Source organism: Peromyscus eremicus, chromosome 22 (assembly GCF_949786415.1).
Source record: "Peromyscus eremicus chromosome 22, PerEre_H2_v1, whole genome shotgun sequence".
NCBI classification, from domain to species: domain Eukaryota; kingdom Metazoa; phylum Chordata; class Mammalia; order Rodentia; family Cricetidae; genus Peromyscus; species Peromyscus eremicus.
The window spans coordinates 41703588-41721098 of NC_081437.1; the positions used below are offsets into that span (position 1 = coordinate 41703588).

General features: G+C 43.6%; 1 protein-coding gene and 1 long non-coding RNA gene across 8 annotated transcripts in view; one reads left to right on the forward strand and one right to left on the reverse strand.

Annotated features, from left to right (window-relative positions):
• Window positions 1–1015: 1015 nt before the first annotated feature.
• Window positions 1016–9838, reverse strand: LOC131897468 (uncharacterized). Its single transcript, XR_009375701.1, has 2 exons — window positions 9708–9838; window positions 1016–1193 (listed from the first exon to the last, which is right to left on the reverse strand). It is a non-coding gene; the product is annotated as an uncharacterized LOC131897468 (long non-coding RNA).
• A 1355-nt stretch (window positions 9839–11193) lies between these two features.
• Window positions 11194–17511, forward strand: part of Myt1l (myelin transcription factor 1 like) — a 143365-nt gene continuing 137047 nt past the window's right edge. For all 7 annotated transcript variants that reach the window (XM_059248238.1, XM_059248235.1, XM_059248241.1 and 4 more), the window contains exons 1-3: window positions 11194–11248; window positions 11404–11437; window positions 11782–11844. In XM_059248238.1, coding sequence (XP_059104221.1) covers window positions 11194–11248; window positions 11404–11437; window positions 11782–11844 — 152 coding nt within the window. The remainder of the gene's footprint in view (window positions 11249–11403; window positions 11438–11781; window positions 11845–17511) is intronic.

A 17511-nucleotide genomic window follows, 5' to 3' on the forward strand; every position in this document is an offset into this window, starting at 1 on the left:
CAGCCTTCACCAATGTACCATTCTGAGTCAGCTTAGCAGCCTGCAGGCAGGAGCTTACTGTGTCTCAATGTCATTGCCGATTCTTCTGTGCCTCTGAAGCGTCATCTCACATAGCTTGTTAACAAAATAAAAACCCACAAATGAGTATGCTTTATGTGACAAGTTTAACAAGCAGGAATCTCAGATCCAATTTCATTTCTGCCAAAAATGAGCTGTACCACAATTGGTTTGCTTGTCACTCATTAATACATGATTTAATTGTTTAATTTTAAACATTATGAGCTATCAGCATGTGTGTTTCTTGATGTTCTAACGTTCAGTTGAATGTTAGTTGGTTTTATAAAAATACTTATTTTTTTCAGAAGAATCTAAAAGGCAGTGTTATGTTATAATTGAGCTACCATCAATGTATTAACTTCTTTTCCTTTTTATCTTGCTGTTGTTTATTGATTTAATCATTTATTGACTGTTTGGTGTTGACCATAGATTTTCTACTGACTCAAGAATTTCCTCTTTCTCCTCCTTCATACTTCCTATTTTTTCTTTATACCCCAAATTATTTTTCTGCATATTTTAAGACAATGACTATATTAGTCTTAATCTCTGTTCCTTTAAATTTGACTATGGATGTGTGTGGCAATATGTTATCTATGTTGTTATGCTGAGCTGCTAGGGTCCTTTGGAAGACCAAGGAGACAGTCCCAGTGATCTCTCTCTTGCTCATCACTAGAAGCATCCTTTCTAGACCCAAGGGCAGGAGTCTGGTAGGAAGGGTTTTCTGCTTATTCATATTGTCACACTTGTACATGAATGCCAGAGAATCAGAGATGCTTACACTCTAAAAAAGTGTGCAGAGTTTCTACCATTCATTGAACACTCAGTAATAAGCTGGATGCTTTTGGTATATTATTTAATTTAGCAATTGAAAACTCAAGGAAGTTTGTGCTTATGAAACAATACACATAGACCATGAAATAATAAGTGAAGGTATATAAAAACCCGATTCTGTCTGAACTTGATCATTTAACTATTTAATATTTTACTGGTTGGTTGAGTCATAGCATTATAACCCCAATTTGAACTAGATACCTCCTCCTTTAGTCAATGGGAACAGGGTGGGGTTTTTCTGACTTTCCTTTTCTTTCTTTTTTCTCCATCCTCTGTTTCAAATCTGTGTCCAATGTGATTAGGTTCTGGAGGGAGACAGTAGTGCACAAACATTCATTTGCTGTCTGGTAGATGAAATTACTCTTAGAGAATGAGGTTTATAAGGGAAGGCTCTACACCCCAGACCCTGTGTCCAGTGTAATTGGAGGAATGCTGATTTCTAGGCCCAAAGCAAGGATGTTGAGACCTTGGGCCAATGATCTTTGTGTGTCTTATTTTCTCATCCACTGAGTTTGCTGTTGTTTACCAGAGAATTCCCAATGAAGGTGAGTTTATACTTTGGGGGCAGGTGTACTATGTCAAGCTGAGGACTGAAATACAGACATTTATAAGTTCCAAAAACATCTCTAGTCATCTGCCCACAGAGTTAGCTCACCATCCTCAGGAGAGAAGCCTTTCTTCATCACTTGACCTGTTAAGGTATAAGATAACCCAGAGGTTCCAGTCCCAAGGAACTGGACAGCAGTGCTGGAGAAAAATGCAGCAATGAATATCCCAGAAGACTGAGGGGACATCAGTGACAGCCACTAGGGCTCCCCTGGGAATACAGAAAGCTCTGCCTCCCTACCCCAGACCTCTGCTTTTCCACTCTTCTGAGAGTATGAGAGCTGGCCATGTTGATGGGAGCCTTGGGTTTCAGGTGCCACTGTCCCCACTAGCTGGGGAGATTTGGACAGATGGGTTACCTTCTCTGAGTGTTTTTTTTTCTGTTCATTCATGAAATTGTATAAAGATTATAGGACACAAAGGATATCAAAATGTTCCTTAAAGTGTCCTAACCCCAGATGGAGGTATGTACCTCCCAGGAGACTGCCTCGTTCATTAGTTTGTTCGTTTGTTCCTTCCTTCCTTCCTTCCTTCCTTCCTTCCTTCCTTCCTCCCTCCCTCCCCCCTCCCTCCCTTCTGTCCATCCTTCCTTCCTTCTCTAATGGGCATACATGACACATGTCTATGCAGATCCTTCCTTCCTTCCTTCCTTCCTTCCTTCCTTCCTTCCTTCCTTCCTTCCTCCCTCCCTCCCTCCCTCCCTTCTGTCCATCCTTCCTTCCTCCCTCCCTCCCTCCCTCCCTCCCTTCTGTCCATCCTTCCTTCCTTCCTTCCTTCCTTCCTTCCTTCCTTCCTTCCTTCCTTCCTTCCTTCCTTTCTTCTCTAGTGGGCATACATGACACATGTCTATGCAGGTCAGAGGACAGCGGGCAGGAGTCAGTTCTGCCCTTCTACCATGTAGGTCCCAGGGATCGAATCAGATCATCAATCAGCAGCAAGTGCCACCTCACTAGCTTAGACTCAGATCAACAATCTCTAAAGTCCTTGAGGAAGTCACAAGTAAATGAGGCTTACATGAATCCTAGTGTGGAACTCACCCCCAAGGCCGTTGTGAAGGTGGATTCTATCTCAGACTTAGGAAGTAGGAAGTAGGGGCGTTGATGGTTTCCTGAATGTGTCAGCCTAACCGGGGTGGGGTGGGGTTGGGAGGGAGGCCCTGCCGCAAGCAAGAAGAATGGCTTGAATGCAGGAACATGTGGCTAACCCATGGGTATTCTGGTCCCTGCTGAAATTAGTATAAAGGAAAAATATGGTCAGTCATTGAGGACACCCATTTACATTATCTCCTAATATGTTTGTGAGATCCTTAGGTGCTTAATGCTTTTCCTTTTTTTACAGATGGAGAAATGGAGGCACAGAGAAATTAAGTGACTTGGCCACAGTTACAAGCTGGGGAGGACCAGGGAAAGCCTAGAGAGAGCTGGCTCTGGGCCTGCATCCTGCCCACGGAGTCACCCTGTCTCCGTCCTCAGGAGAGAAGGCTTCCTACAAGGTAAGGGCCATCTATCTCCCCTAGGATGTGCATCCGCGCTGCCTCCACACTGAGTAGGGACCATTGGTGTGCAGAACTGTGAGTAGCCCTCTGTTCCAGATCACATCAGTGATGTATAATGTCCTCGGGTGTTCAGCATGGGCACCTGACCCTCTATCCTGGCGGCTCTTGATCTCCTTCATCATTACATGGTCTACCCCAAGTGTTAATACCCTTAACCTTGATAGACCTCCTTAACTCCAGGTCTCCCGGGTCTCCATTGTGTCATCCCTGCTGCAGCTCTACTGTCCTCTGTGAAGACCTCAGTCTAGTCCTCACCTTTTCCTTCATGTCCGACCCTTGTTCCTCTTGGATGGAGAGTGATAAAGTCCTGGAAGTTAAAAAGGAACGGGCCGGGGTGGCGGGGGGCCGGGGCGGGGGAGATGATGCTTCAGCCACCCTCCAGGATCTCTTTTCTAGTCTGTGCCTGTTGTGGCCTGCCTGCCCCTCTCACAGCCAGCACACTTCAGGGCCTGGGCAACTTTTACCTCCTGGGCCTTCACTAGGAACCTAACTCTCACATCCTGAATGTCATGGCATGTCAGGCAGGGAGGAGAGAGGGCAAGAACTATATCCCACTCATCACCTCTGTTCAGAAACTCTGCTCTCCAATCCCACACAACACAATTCAAGTGTCCCACTGACACATGTCATCAGTCTACCCCACAGAATCTTACTGTCACATTGAATGTCTATTCCTTTTCCTTTTCTAGACCTTTCTTCCCTCCTGTCTTCTGTTCAGGTTTTGTTGGGTTATTTTCCTGTTCTCAGGGGAGACTTTGTTGATGCATTTGTATCAGCTCCATCACTGAAAGCTCCCTGCAGTGAGGCATCCCCCAGATGGAGGGGTGCTTTTGTCATGGGCAGGGCACACCTGACACAGGAACTGATTTCAACAGGGACAGCTTAGTGACAATCAGGTTCCATTAACTGATGGCAACCCCATGGTACAGACACCATCCGTGGGATACAGAGCTGACAGCTCATCGGTAGTGTATACTAGGTATTTTACAGTTCGTGAAGCCCTTCCAAGTCCTTCCTCACCTTTTATGAGCATTCACACCTGACCCTCATTTCAAGCTTACAGGAAAGTGTGGCTCTTACTCAGTAGATGGCGCAATGCTGACACTAAGGCCCAGAAGGCAGCAGAACCACAAGGTGGGGGGCTCCCTAAGCTGCACTGTGTATACTCTAAGCTACTTCTTCCCTTTCCCATAGCTGTTCATCGCAAACAGTGTTCTGAGGGGTCTTCTGTTTCTTGCCCTTGAATGCTAATATATGTCACAGGTCACAGGTCCTATCACCCATAGGCAGGAGCTTCTACAACTTCTCTATATTCTTTAGTATTTTCTTTCCCCTAAAAGCTACATAAATAATTTAGGGGGTCGACTCTAAAAAAAAAATTGCAAACTAAAGGTTTGCTGGTGTAATTTCACATATATAAATGAAAGGTTTGAGCTATAGTCTTCTATATCAAAACACATATGAATCTTGAAGTTTAATATTTTTACCGTGATAATTAAAATTAATTAGGGGGAATTCAAGATACAAAATGCTGAGCATGGACAGCTACCACCTAAGAGAATCCTGGATCAGCATGTGATTATGGAACTGAGTGTGAAAATTCAGACTTTGAAAACGTCTCAAAATTTGTTTTTCAAAGGAAGACAAAGGACAAAGATCAGGTAGCCCAAAGGCCAGCACATTGAATATTGTTTCTGCCTTGGTAGTTGAGGAAGTAGGGCCAAGAAACCCTAGATTTTGTCTCACTGGAAGAAAGGAAAAGAGGCCATGGGGAATGTTTCTAGAAATAGGAGTGTTCATACTTGACTTAAAAGTACAATAGAATTTTTGTTGTTACATATTTTAAGATAAACTGACATTATCTTTTTAGAAAACTCTTTAAAATGTGCATAAAGATGTGCATATTTATTGTGACTTAACTTTCTGTAGTAGAAGTAATCAAACCTATAAAATAAAACAACCCAGCTCTCTACCATTAGAAGTTAGGGGGCAAGTCAGATGCCTCTAAGCAATGAGGAACAGACATGCACAGCAGAGCTACCCTCCTGCTCCAGCCCGAGTGGGGTTGTGGGTTAGCACAAGTTAAATATAGCCAGTTGCCTGGAAGTCAGGTCACAATCAGTAAGCATGTAAAGGAAAGGCTGGGTCACATTCATGAGGTTCTGGAGCCCAGCACCTATGTCATCTAGGTGAAGAAACTTCTCTGGGAAAGGTGGGGCAGCTGCTGATTTACCCTCACAGGGCTGGGCTGGTCCCTGTTCCTTGTACCTCTCCAGTAAGTCGAGAGATGCAGAAAGCATGACGTCTCTGATCTGAAGATGTGGTTGACTAGTGGGAATATTCAGATGACCTCAGGAGGCAGTGCAGTGTTGGGAAACTTGTTTAGAGAGAGGTTAAATCTATTCCAAGAAGATGGATAAAGAGCAAGTGAGTGATTAACACTGGGAAAGAGAGCTTAGACACCGGAGGCATGGGTGGCTTCTAGAGAAGATGGCATTCTCTGAGCCATTACTTTACAAGAACAGCCTCCATCCTACCTTTGAGTCCACAGCTGTATCCAAGCTGACAGCATCCTGGGTTAAGACCTGGTAGGAATGTCATCCTGTGGAAGTCATGCAAGTCCTGTACGTAGGTTAGGTCTGGCTTCTCCAAGGTTCTGAGATTCAGCCAGCTGCTGTTCTTGAGAACAGTTACTCTCAGGGATGAAGGAGACCTGTGGTAGCACTCTAGGCTTCCCCAGAGTCAGAGCACAGAAGTCATGGTTACTGGACTGTCCTGTGAACCAGCTCAGACCACACTGGGAGCAAGAAAGTTGAATTCCATAGTGTGGAAAACAGGTGCCATCAGGAAGGGACAAGGAAAGACCAGAAGCTCAGGGCAGTGAGCACAGCACTGGACAGTGCACACCATTCCACGGGGATGCCACCACTCAGCTCTGGCCAGTGGTGACCAAGAGAAAGTTAGGAATCATCTCGGAGTATGCTCTTTGCTCAGGGCTTAGTCAGCAGCCTCTCAGACATGAGCACTGGCCTATAAATGTACATAGCTGCTGGGAAAACAGATAGAAATATGGAGGGATTTTTTTCTCTGTCTTATCCACCTAATACTTTACTTCTATCTGATGATAATAAGATTAGACAAGTTAAGTTGGGTAATTTCACATTTACTGGTGCTGTGAACAAGAAGCCTATTTATCTCTCCTAATTTTCTGCAACCTCTTGAAAATTATGCCCTCCCTTATTTCACATGAATATCAGATCTAGATCCTAAAGACCAGTGTGCTTACACCACATTAAATTCTCTAAATAAAGGTGTTATCATACTTCGGAAAGTTACTTTAAATTGCCATAGCACTCTACCTTAATGCTTTGCAGGAATGACCAGAGTATATGATTTCTCATTTTTGTTGACCTTCACAGATGGGTTTTCATGATCCAAATTTGTGTGAGCCTGAGCTGAGTATGGGCACATGTTCTGTTGTGGAGCTGTAAACATGATGTGTCTGTTACCTAGGAGACAGTGACTCTCAGAACAGGTGCTAGTGGGGCACACCAACCTACACATAGTTGCATCCTCAACACCTCTCCTCTCCAGAGTTTCTGCTTCTTCCTCATCATGTCTTCCATATAATTTGGCCTCTGCCCTTCCTCCAATCTTCCCTCTCAGTGTGGGGAACCAGCAGTGAAACAGATTTGAATAGCAAGAACTGAAGACAGGATCAGCTGATTGGTACAATGGTTAACTGCTTCCTGAATAACTAAAAGGTGATAAGGCAGGATTAAGAACCAGCTCAAGTTCTGGGGTCTAGTTGAAAGCTACCTATATCCAACCTGCAATGCAGGACCTCCTCTGGTCCCTGTCCTACAAGCAGAACCATGGAGGGCAAAGAAGATCCACAGTGTGGAGACAGAGATAGCTTAGCCCCAACAATCCCAGTGACCAAAATGTAGCTACTTCTTGGCCCATGGCTGTGCCCTGCCGGTACTTGGCAAGGAAAACAGGTTCCAAGGATTCCCACAGACTCCACAGACTCCTTGAGAACACAATACTTTAAAATATTACATTCTCTTCACTGAGGCCAAACCTGAGGAAAGTGTCTTTTATCAGGAGAAATAAGATCAAAGTAGTAAGATAAATCCTGATTCCAAATGTAAAGTTTACATGCTATAAAACAAGTCACATGTTCTCTCTTCAATACATCATTCCTGAGAGTTTCTGTTGGCATAAAACCAATTCCTTAAACTCAAGACTTCTTTATGTATAAAACCACTTAAATTTCTTTAGAAAAAATCTATCATTAGTTTGAAAATAAATAGGCTTAAGGAAAAAAAAAAAAGATGGATGCTAAAGTAGTCCTTTGAGTGTGGATTTCCTAATGTAAATTGCTGATGGGGACTTCAGTGACCCAGGCAATGAGTGGGATTAGCATTTCCAGTTGCAGGGAGGGCATAGATGGGATATGGGGAACATCAAGGAGTCCTCCTTGGTACAGCTAAGGAAGCTCCTGCAGCTCTTGAGCTAAGAGCCCCTGAGTCGTGAACAGTCCAGACTCTGGTTGCCACTGATGGTGTCTAGTAGAGGGGTTACCAGAAGAAAACCAGTCATCTTTCCAAGATGGCAGGTGTGCAGGGAGCCTGCAGGAGTGCCTGGCCTGTAACCACACACTATCAGGTGTGACATTAGAAAATGCCACTGCACAGTATATGTGTTATGCTGAAACCAAACCGCACTATTGGCATTTGCTGAACATCTGTAAGGGTAGAATACAAACGAATTTGAAATGTTTCTTCCTGTGATTTTTCCCAGCCAAAAGGAAAGAAAGAGAGACTCTCAGAATTTATTTAGTGTTGTCTGTATGTGGAATGCTGGGTTAGACATTTTAAAAATATATCTATCACTCAATCATCATTGCAAGAAACATTGTTTGATAGAAAATAAAACATATTCGAGACACACTGTCATCCAACAGAGTTAGTGCTAGGTAAACCAACAGGAGCAGAGGGGAAGAGAGGAAAAGTAGAGCCTGTGACAGGAATTTAGCACAGAGCAAGAGAGGCCTTTCTGTGTGGCTGGAGTAGTGTGGTTATATAACAAGCAATTAGTGGGAAAATGGCTGTCCATTTCCAAAGGCAGAATTGACCTATATGTGCAAAACAAATAAAAATACAGAAAGGGGCAGGCATGGTGACACATACTTTTAATCACAGTATGTGGAGAAAGTCTGGTCTACATAGTGAGTACCAGGCCAGTCAGGAATGAATATATATATATATATATATATATATATATATATATATATATATATATTCATATATATCTTGTCAATAATAATAATAAAAGGCTTATGAATTTGAATGCAAAAAAATAAAGTAGTTCTTATTAGGCCACCTGAACCATTAGCTGAGGAAGCCAGTGTTCCTGTCCCATGCCCACAGAGAAGAGCATACCTTGAACTAAAGCCAGGAGCATCATAAACACAGGTTTACTCACCAGATTCTGAATAAATGTGACAAAATGACAGCTGTTCCCTTCTGAAATCAGGTACAGACCCTGTGGATGATAGCCCTTCCTTTGCCTGGAATATCTTTCTCCCATTCCATTTTAACCTGAAACATCTGATTAATTCAATGTTCAGCTCCAACATCAGTCCCTCTACCCCTCCCCACAGTTTTTTCTATCCCTGGGTGAGAGTGTTGCTCAGCTCAATTTACCCTAACACTTTTAATTCAATTTTAAGTTCCTTAAAGAAAAGGACTTTAAATGTCCTTCTTCCCCTGGACAACTTTACAAGGTCTTAGAAGATGCACTGCTTCTACAGAACAGGAAGTGTTCCTTCACCACAGGCCTTACTCACTTGCCTCATTGGTCCTGTACAGGTTTGCTAAAATTTTGCTTTATTTTGAAAAATCTAATGTTGAATAGCAATTTCTGAGCCTCTGTGTGTCTGTCCCTTTAAGCACTGTTTAAACTGCAGCCCCCATACTAAGACAGCATTCAGAAGCTTAATGCTTAGGCCAACTGGACAGAGGCTTTGGTAGTATGAGGCCCAAAAGATGCCCAAGAAACTCCTGTATCATATGAAACACCCCAACAGTCTCTAAGGTGCATTTATTGCATCCATGTCTTCTCCTCAAGACATTAATGTTCCAGGAACAAAGGACCAGCCCACAAGGTTGGTTGGGCCGCATCCTAGGTGGCCTGTGTAGGAAACCACATGAGTCCTCTTAGCCCAGTCCTCTTCCATCTTTCAGAATGCAGCTAAGTCACTCCTTTTTCCATAATATTTCTATAATTCACCCCACTCATGCTACCATGGCCTCTGTACGCTCTGCCCACTGTGCCCCTCCTGGTCACCACTGGCCTCACAGTGTTCCCTTCGAGTGCTATTATTCCTCTTTGATCCATGAGATGTTCCTTTCAGTACACTGCCCGTCCTCTGTTACTTATAGGCCTGCAGTTTCTCAGGAAATGGCTCCCTCCACCCATCCATCCATCCATCCATCCATCCATCCATCCATCTGCCTGCCCGCCCACCCATCCATCCATCCATCCATCCATCCATCCATCCATCCATCCACCTATCCGCCTGCCCACCCATCCGTCCATCCATCCATCCATCCATCCATCCATCCATCTATCCATCCATCCATCTACTCACCTATCTATCCATCCATACAGGACTTCAAATATCTTTGTTCAGGGATAAGTTGCAGTCTCTTTCCACACATGGACACATAATTCTCAAGCACCATAGCATTCCATGAGCATGCACTTCCCATGAGCTCTTCCTTTTCTTCATATACTAAATCAGGTGCAGCACTGTATCTGAAGCAGACAGGTCACATGAATAGATACTAAACTCATGGAATGAGCTTATATTCCTTATTGTATGATGTGCCCTGGTGCCACTGGTCACATTGTATCCATGAAGAGTAAGTGCAGACACTCCAAGCTTGGGCAAAGGGCAGGTCCACCCTCTAAGGTATATCTCTAGCAAGGCAATGCACATCTGTTCGGTGCTTTACTCTAATATGTCTCTTTCCAAGGAGTAAGTGGCTTTGATATATGGTACAATGTACAAGGCATGGAATATGCCATAATGTCCCATATCTTCTGCCCAGGAATGCTGCCATCCATACCAGACGTGGCAAAGAAATCACTGTTGGAGTTAAAAAACAAATAAGTAATCTGAGAAATGTTTTTACTGTTTGTGTCTTATCATCACTGCCAGGCTCTTATCAGCCCCTCTGTTATATTGACTAGAACTACATGTATACCTATTGAATGAACTTATATTCATATCTAATAAATTAATATATTGTGGAAATATTTGGTGAATAAGATATTAGTAAATATTCACCTCATGGTTGCTCATCCCTATGATTTAAAGGGGACATTTACAGCATATGTGACTTTCCCATCCATGAGTTCAGAACTGTAGGGTTTTTCCATAGATGAAAGAAACATAAAAAATTTCCTTACAAGATTGGTACAAGGTTCTAATGAAGTAGAACTTGGATACTTAACATGACAAAATGTTTATCTGAGAGGAGAAAGGCTAGCAGAATGCCTTTGGGGGCTTCTTTTCCATGTCAAATATCATGTATATAGTATGTCCTCTGCCACAGGCAAAGATCTGTGTACCTACAAAGAACCTGTATGCTTTAGATTGAATAACACAGAAATGAAGCTTTCAATGGTATGAGTGACATTCTGCTCACCTCTCTTTTCTATAAGTTCTTTGTCATATTAACCCAGTTAGTTACAAGGAACATCTAGATACTTTTTGTCTTCTTGTAAACATAGTGGGTGTCTATTATGTTCTTGGTACAAAATATAATGCAGACAACCAAAGGTGTCCTAAGCACATCCTCAAGAGGAGAGTTGGATTCCTGGAAAGCCATCCAAGTTTGTGGCTGGAGAGTGCAGAGGCCTAGTAATTACTAGACCCAGGTTCCTATACGAACACATTTAAGACTGTTTAGCCCTTGCTTACCCATGCTGCCCTGTGGAGGCCTTCCTTTATAGAACTACACAGGATTAAGGGCCTATGACTATAGTATCAGGGATAGTCAGGAGTGCTGGGTACAGCTGGTCTGCATTCACAGGACAAGGGCACTGACCACCTGAAAATCTATTCCCAGATGGACGTGGACGCTGAGGAAAAGCGCCATCGCACACGATCCAAAGGTGTTCGAGGTAAGTCTGCACTTCCCCGTGTCTCTGAGGCTGGCTGGGGACTGCCACAGCGGTTCACTCTGACCCCCCAATAACACCACCCTTTTGGTAATTTTCCATGGGAGAAGAGTACCTATGACACATGATAAGTTTTTATGTTTTCCATCTTTCTGCAGTTCCTGTGGAGCCAGCCATACAAGAGCTGTTCAGGTAAGTGCTTTGTGGGGGAAAGGTGTTCCCAGCAGCAGTTTAGAAAACTCATGCCTCTGAATGGGTGTGCTGTACTTACGGACTGATTGGCAGCTTGCGCATAGCCTGCTATAGTGATGAAATTAATTCCCCTGAAACTGCAGATAAAAAGCTCCCTGTATTTCCTCCCTTGGTCAGTGCTGTTTCTCCTCTGCCCTCCCTCCCTCCCTCCCTCCCTCCCTCCCTCCCTCCCTCCCTCCCTCCCTCCCCCTCCCTTCTTCCCCACCTCTCTGAGAGGCCGGCCTACCACCGTCAGTGCCCACAGAAGCCCATGCAGCTATATAATCAGCTCTTTCCTATTGCAGCTGTCCCACTCCGGGCTGCGATGGCAGTGGTCACGTCAGTGGCAAATATGCACGACATAGAAGGTAATGCCTGCCTTTTTCACAATGTGCTGTCTAAGATGGCTTGTTTAGAGACCCAATCCAAGTGAAGACATGTGGGTAGGTGTTTAGGGATATAATGCATGCCATCCTTGTCTTCTTTTCTCTCACTTCTCCATGTCCTTCCATCTCCCGTATAGTTCTCAAAGCATAAGACACTCTGTGTCACAATGTTGACAACAGTGTATAAATTGGCACAAACCATGACGAGCCTCCCATTCTCACCTGTGAACCCATGCTCAGCATGTGGAGAGCTTGGGGCTTCCCATGTTCCACAAGGAAGGTTGAACCCTTCCCTCTCTCCTCATCTCTTCTTTTACTAGCTGAGGACAGTGAACCTTAGAAGATAAAGTAACACAAGACCTGTTGAGCTTTATGAAGTAACTTTGGTCCCATCATCTAGGAGATCTTGTGCTGGGAAACACAGACTAAGGTGATACCCAGACAACTGCAGGGAATGCTCACACAGCGGCAAAAGTAAGGACAGATCACACCTAGAGTCCTGGAGACAGGTGGTCTTGTTACTCTCACAAGTACTAGATTTCACATCCCTGATGGTGAGGGGGTGTGGAGAGAACATCAGAAAGGAAGACAGTTGAAAATGCACCAGGGCCAGAGCACTTTATACACACCAGTGGCTAGCTGCCATACCTATGCTTTGTCTTCCCATCTGCTCTGGCAGGAAACACAGGTGGGTCCTGCTGTATGAAGGTCCCAGACATGATAGGTGAGGAATGCTTGCCAGTTGTAATGATATTGTTCTCACTTATTTTTCCCAAGTCAAGTCAAGAGGACTAAAGTCATCCTGTGCTACCAACTTTCCATGGCCAGACTGACATCATTTGAGTCGGGTGCTGCCAGGGGTACTCAGGGTGACCTCTCCTTTGTCCTCATTCTCTATTTTCTCTCCAATGAAACAGTAATTTGTTGTTAAAATCAAGCTATTATTTTGACTGTCACTTTGTAAAATCAAAGGAAAATTCATGAGTCATTCCCCAGATCCCCATGATTGCACAGAAGGGCATGGGGGATTGCCTAATGAGCATCCATCACGAGATGGCTGTCTGGTTTCCCCATGACATACCAAAGGAGACATGGGCCACTTTTCTCTAGGAATTTTTTTTTGTTTTAAATTACTAAGTTTAATGTGTTACATCATTATTTATACCATATATAATTGTAAATTGCTGAATCAGGTAATGAGACTGGTAACTAAAATATAAATTTTGCTACATGGAGACATGTAAGGTCTTAAGTCTGTGTGCTTAAAGACAGCATTATGTGCTCAACAGAAAAATAGTTGGCAAACTCTGAACAGCGTCTATTTTCTCCTAATCATCTCTTCATTAGCCGATAGTTAGGCTTTCTCACAGTTATGAAAATAAATTATTAAATTTGGTTAACAAATTTTAACTGGATATCATTTCATAGCCACAGCTTTGCAAAGAAAAAAAAGAAAGAAATTTAGAAGAATAATTACAAACATTCAGTTGGCTTTTATTCTGTGAACAAATAATTGCTGTACGTATGGGGGTTGTACTGTGGTATTTCAAAGCATGTTCACAGTGAGCACTGATCAAGTCAGAGAGATCACCACTCTCTTCTCCTATCTCTATTACACATTCAGATCCTTCACTAAGGTGAATTCCTGGAAGGTGTGGGTTGATGTGGCCATGAATGATATATATTCACTTCTTATGTATTCTGGTTTCTGAGGGAGATCTGAAGGCAGTTTGGCCTCAGTCCATTTCAAAGCTGATCCTGGCATGAAGCACTCAGGTGGACTGTGAGGAAAGACACAGAACCATGCCAGCTAGGAAAGCTCCCCAGAAGCCTGGGCACATAAAAATGCTGGTACCATTTTATCCTGACTCATTCCCTCCTGTTTGAATTGAAGTGTTCACCAGAGAGTACACAAGCAATGTGGTATGGTTGGAAACCAATGGCTCCAGTCTGGAGACCTGGATTCTGGTTTTCCCTGTGCCACTGACGATCTGAGGCTGCAGGACAGGAGTGATCTAGATGGCTGTGACCTCCAGGGTCCTCAGGCCACTGGTGATACCTGCTAAGCAAAGCCATGAGATAATGCATTTTAACATCGTGGGGCTGCTGATATGTCAGGATTAGAAGATTTGTTTGTGTCTGGCTTTGATTTTTATGGTTTGAAAGTAACTTCTGGCTGCGGTATTTTCCTTTCCTGAGACCTGTCCATTCTCGCTGTACCTGCACGCTGTCCACTGGAGCAGTAGTGGTAACTGTGAAGGATGTCTGATGTGACTTAGACATGGGGCTTGCCGTAGGGGTAGAGAGACATGGGATCCACAGCCTGGTATGGATAAAATTACCTGCCCTTTTTATCCTTTTAGCAATGTATTTCTTGTCGAATGTGTTCTCCTCAAGGCTGCAATTTTCACTTAGCTTCTATGTCCCCCCAGTCCATGGTGTTATTTTAATATGTTGAAATGTCTCTTTGAACATGCACAAAGTAACTAGAGGCAGATGTGGGCAGTCCAAGTTATAAAGAAAAAAAAAATCAGTATTTGGGGGGGGACCCATGGTAAAATGGTGCCTATTCTATAGTCCTTGGTTTTTATTACGAAAACTCCTAAGAAAATCAATATTTTCTTACCCTTTTAGTTTGCTGTCTCTGCGCTTCTTAGGCACAAAGGATGAGGCTCTGTACGCTGGTCAGTCTCCTTGTGGGTGCTAACTCTGTAAAAGAAGACGGGAAGGTTGGGTGTCCTGGGGTGATGGAGACGGGCACAGATTTCAGAGAAATGAGGAATAAAGCTGTACCAAGCACTAGATAAAACCTGGGCAAGGAGAGAGTAAGTTAAAAGTGATTCACAATTTAAGATTTGGATTTAAATATTAGGGCCAGAGTAGGGCTGTAATATGCATTTGGGGATTTTTACATCAACCCCTGTATTTTATCTTAACAAAAGACAAACTGCTTGTAGGTATTTGTTTGTGTTAATAGTTTGTAATAATCCATGGTCTCTGGTAAACCTAGGTCCAGCTGTACAACTAAATGGTAAGTTGAAAGTTAAGCTAGTACAACATATAAAGGAAATTGAAGCAGAGAAATGCAGGCTATGTCATGGTCCATACAGTACTAAATTCAGTATGAGTCTCCTGGCAGCCAGGGCAAAAATGAGAAAGATGAGTGCTAGACTCCCAGGTGTCTGGCAGAAGCATTGCATCACTCCCTCTGAGTGACACCCTCTTGGCACCAAGCACCGAGTATATCTGAATGGATTGCTGACAGCAGGGATCCAAGCTCAGCTGACATTTTGGTGTCCCATCAGCTAATCTGGGTTTGGCTTCTCAGAACAACAGACAGGACACACAGTGACCTTCAGAACTGTCAATAGTTTGTGGACACAAGTCTGCCCTTGGTCCCATATGTGATTTCATGTCACTAGCTGTGAATATGACAAAGACATGCATGCAAGGATGGGAGCTGATAAAGTGTACCCTGAGGATTGGAGGCAGTTCCTACATTCTGAACCCTCTGGTCTCTTCTGTACACAGTGAAGATGGCCTCCTTTTACCACCGACATTTTCACACTGTGTGTGGCTCTGTGTGTGCAGCTACCCTGATCCTCTACTAGTCTATGGCTTCCTACCTTGTGCTAATAGGATGTCAGAGACAACTGAGAACCTCAAATGTACAGTCTAATTGGAACTTCAATTTTCAGATTCATCCAGTAATTCTCAGTCTTTCTGAGTTCCTGAAGGGTCATCTTAGGTCCCAAAGCCTGGCTGCCACTGCACTCTCTACCCACATGCCAAAGTGGGCTTATAGGACCTGTGGACATTTAAAGTGCCAAAGACCAGGGCTTTCTTGCATGCCAGCAGTTATATTTTGGTGAGAGAAATAAAACATCTGTAAGTCACAGGCATGACGTTCAACAAGTTGCTATGTGGCTTCCTCCTGACCTTACCGAGCAGGTGAGAGCCCAAGGTTTAACATCTTAGCAAGTGGCTCACTGTGAGCAACTCTGAAAGTGTAGAAGGTCCTGCATAAACTTCTGAAGACCCCAGTAGAGGACAGGCATGGAGTGGGATCTGGTTCTGTACATTGCTGGTATCCTCCCCCAAACTGAAGGCTGATTCTCTATGGTTGGGTTGCTGACAAGTGAAAGAAACCACTGCCAGTCTGGGTTGTGTGAAGATAGGTGTGAGTGTGGGTAGTGTGAGTGTGGGTGTAAGTGTGGGTTGTGTGTGTGGATGTGAGCCTGGGCTGTGTGACTGTGGTTATGAGGCTGGATTGTGTGAGTGTGGGTATAAGCCTGGGTTCTGTGAGTGTGGTAGTGAGCCTGGGTTGTGTGAGTATGAGTGTGAGTGTAAGTTGTGTGTGAGTGTAAGCCTAGGTTGTGTGAGAGGTGTTGTGAGCTTGGGCTGTAAGTGTAGTTGTGAATGTGGGTTGTGTGAGTGTGGGTGTGAGCCTAGGTTGTGTGAGAGGTGTTGTGAGCTTGAGCTGTAAGTGTAGTTGTGAGTGTGGGTTGTGTGAGTATGGGTCTGAGCCTGAATTGTGTGAGTGTGGCCCAGGTACCTCTTCAAAGGTTTTGTCATTCATCTGGAGTGTTTTAGGAACTGATCCTGAGACATGAGCTATAAAGCCAGATGTCAAAAAATTTACACAGAAATCTATTTTTCATCCTCAAAATACTTATTACTTTATTTTCACTAATATTTTATTAATTTTTCCAATAAAAATTGAAAATAATGACATTTTATTAGCATTTACTACAGAGCGATATTAAATGCTGTGTAAGAATTGGAATTTTAACTTTACACACAAATTGTTAGGTGTATATGCTTGAAATGAATTAGATTTGCTTGTGTATAAATGATTTCTATAGAAGCTTCCCACACACCCAAGGGTGGGAGTAAGGAAGGGGCTTATAGCCTGGACACATTCACTACCTGTGTGTTCCACGAGCCTTCTGGACTGATGCGACAGTTAACTGATTTCGTTTACACTGAACTCTTTACTGAGATTTTAAAATTACTTATTAGTTAAGCATGGGTTCCTGCTTAACTAACAAGTTAAGCGTAACTTAGTCTTGTAGTCTCTGAGCATTTCACTAGCACCCTGAAGTTAGGAGATGAGAACAGCTATATTTCAGCCCGCTCCAATTTAGAAAACACTAAGCTAAATCTTTCAGCTCACATTTTTAAATTTACAAGCTTCAAATGGTAGCTCTTCTTTTTTTTTTTTTATTAGGAAATTACTGGATCCTCTCTGGCTTGTTGTGCATACTCCTTGTTCAAATTCTCTTCCATTTCACGCACCTTTCCACCCACCAGCGTGATTGCCAGGGCAGCCGGTGGGTGAATAATTGCCTGTCTTCACAGGAGCTTGCTTGGGAGCTAAAGTGGAGGGCTGGCTTCCTGATGTATGCACGCCTCATTTGGATTCTGCCAACAGCCTCAGGGTGATATTATTCATGCCTTGACAGAGAGCACTCACTAAAAGCTTTGGAACCTAGCCAGGTACTGGCTGAGAGATAGGGGAGCATTGCAGCTTGCAACTGAGAGGAGCATCCATAATCCAGAAAAAAAAAAAGGAAGAAAGAAAAGCAAGAAGGAACAGAGAGAGCCCCTATGCCATCCTCTTTGCTTTCCCTGGCTTCATGTAGATAG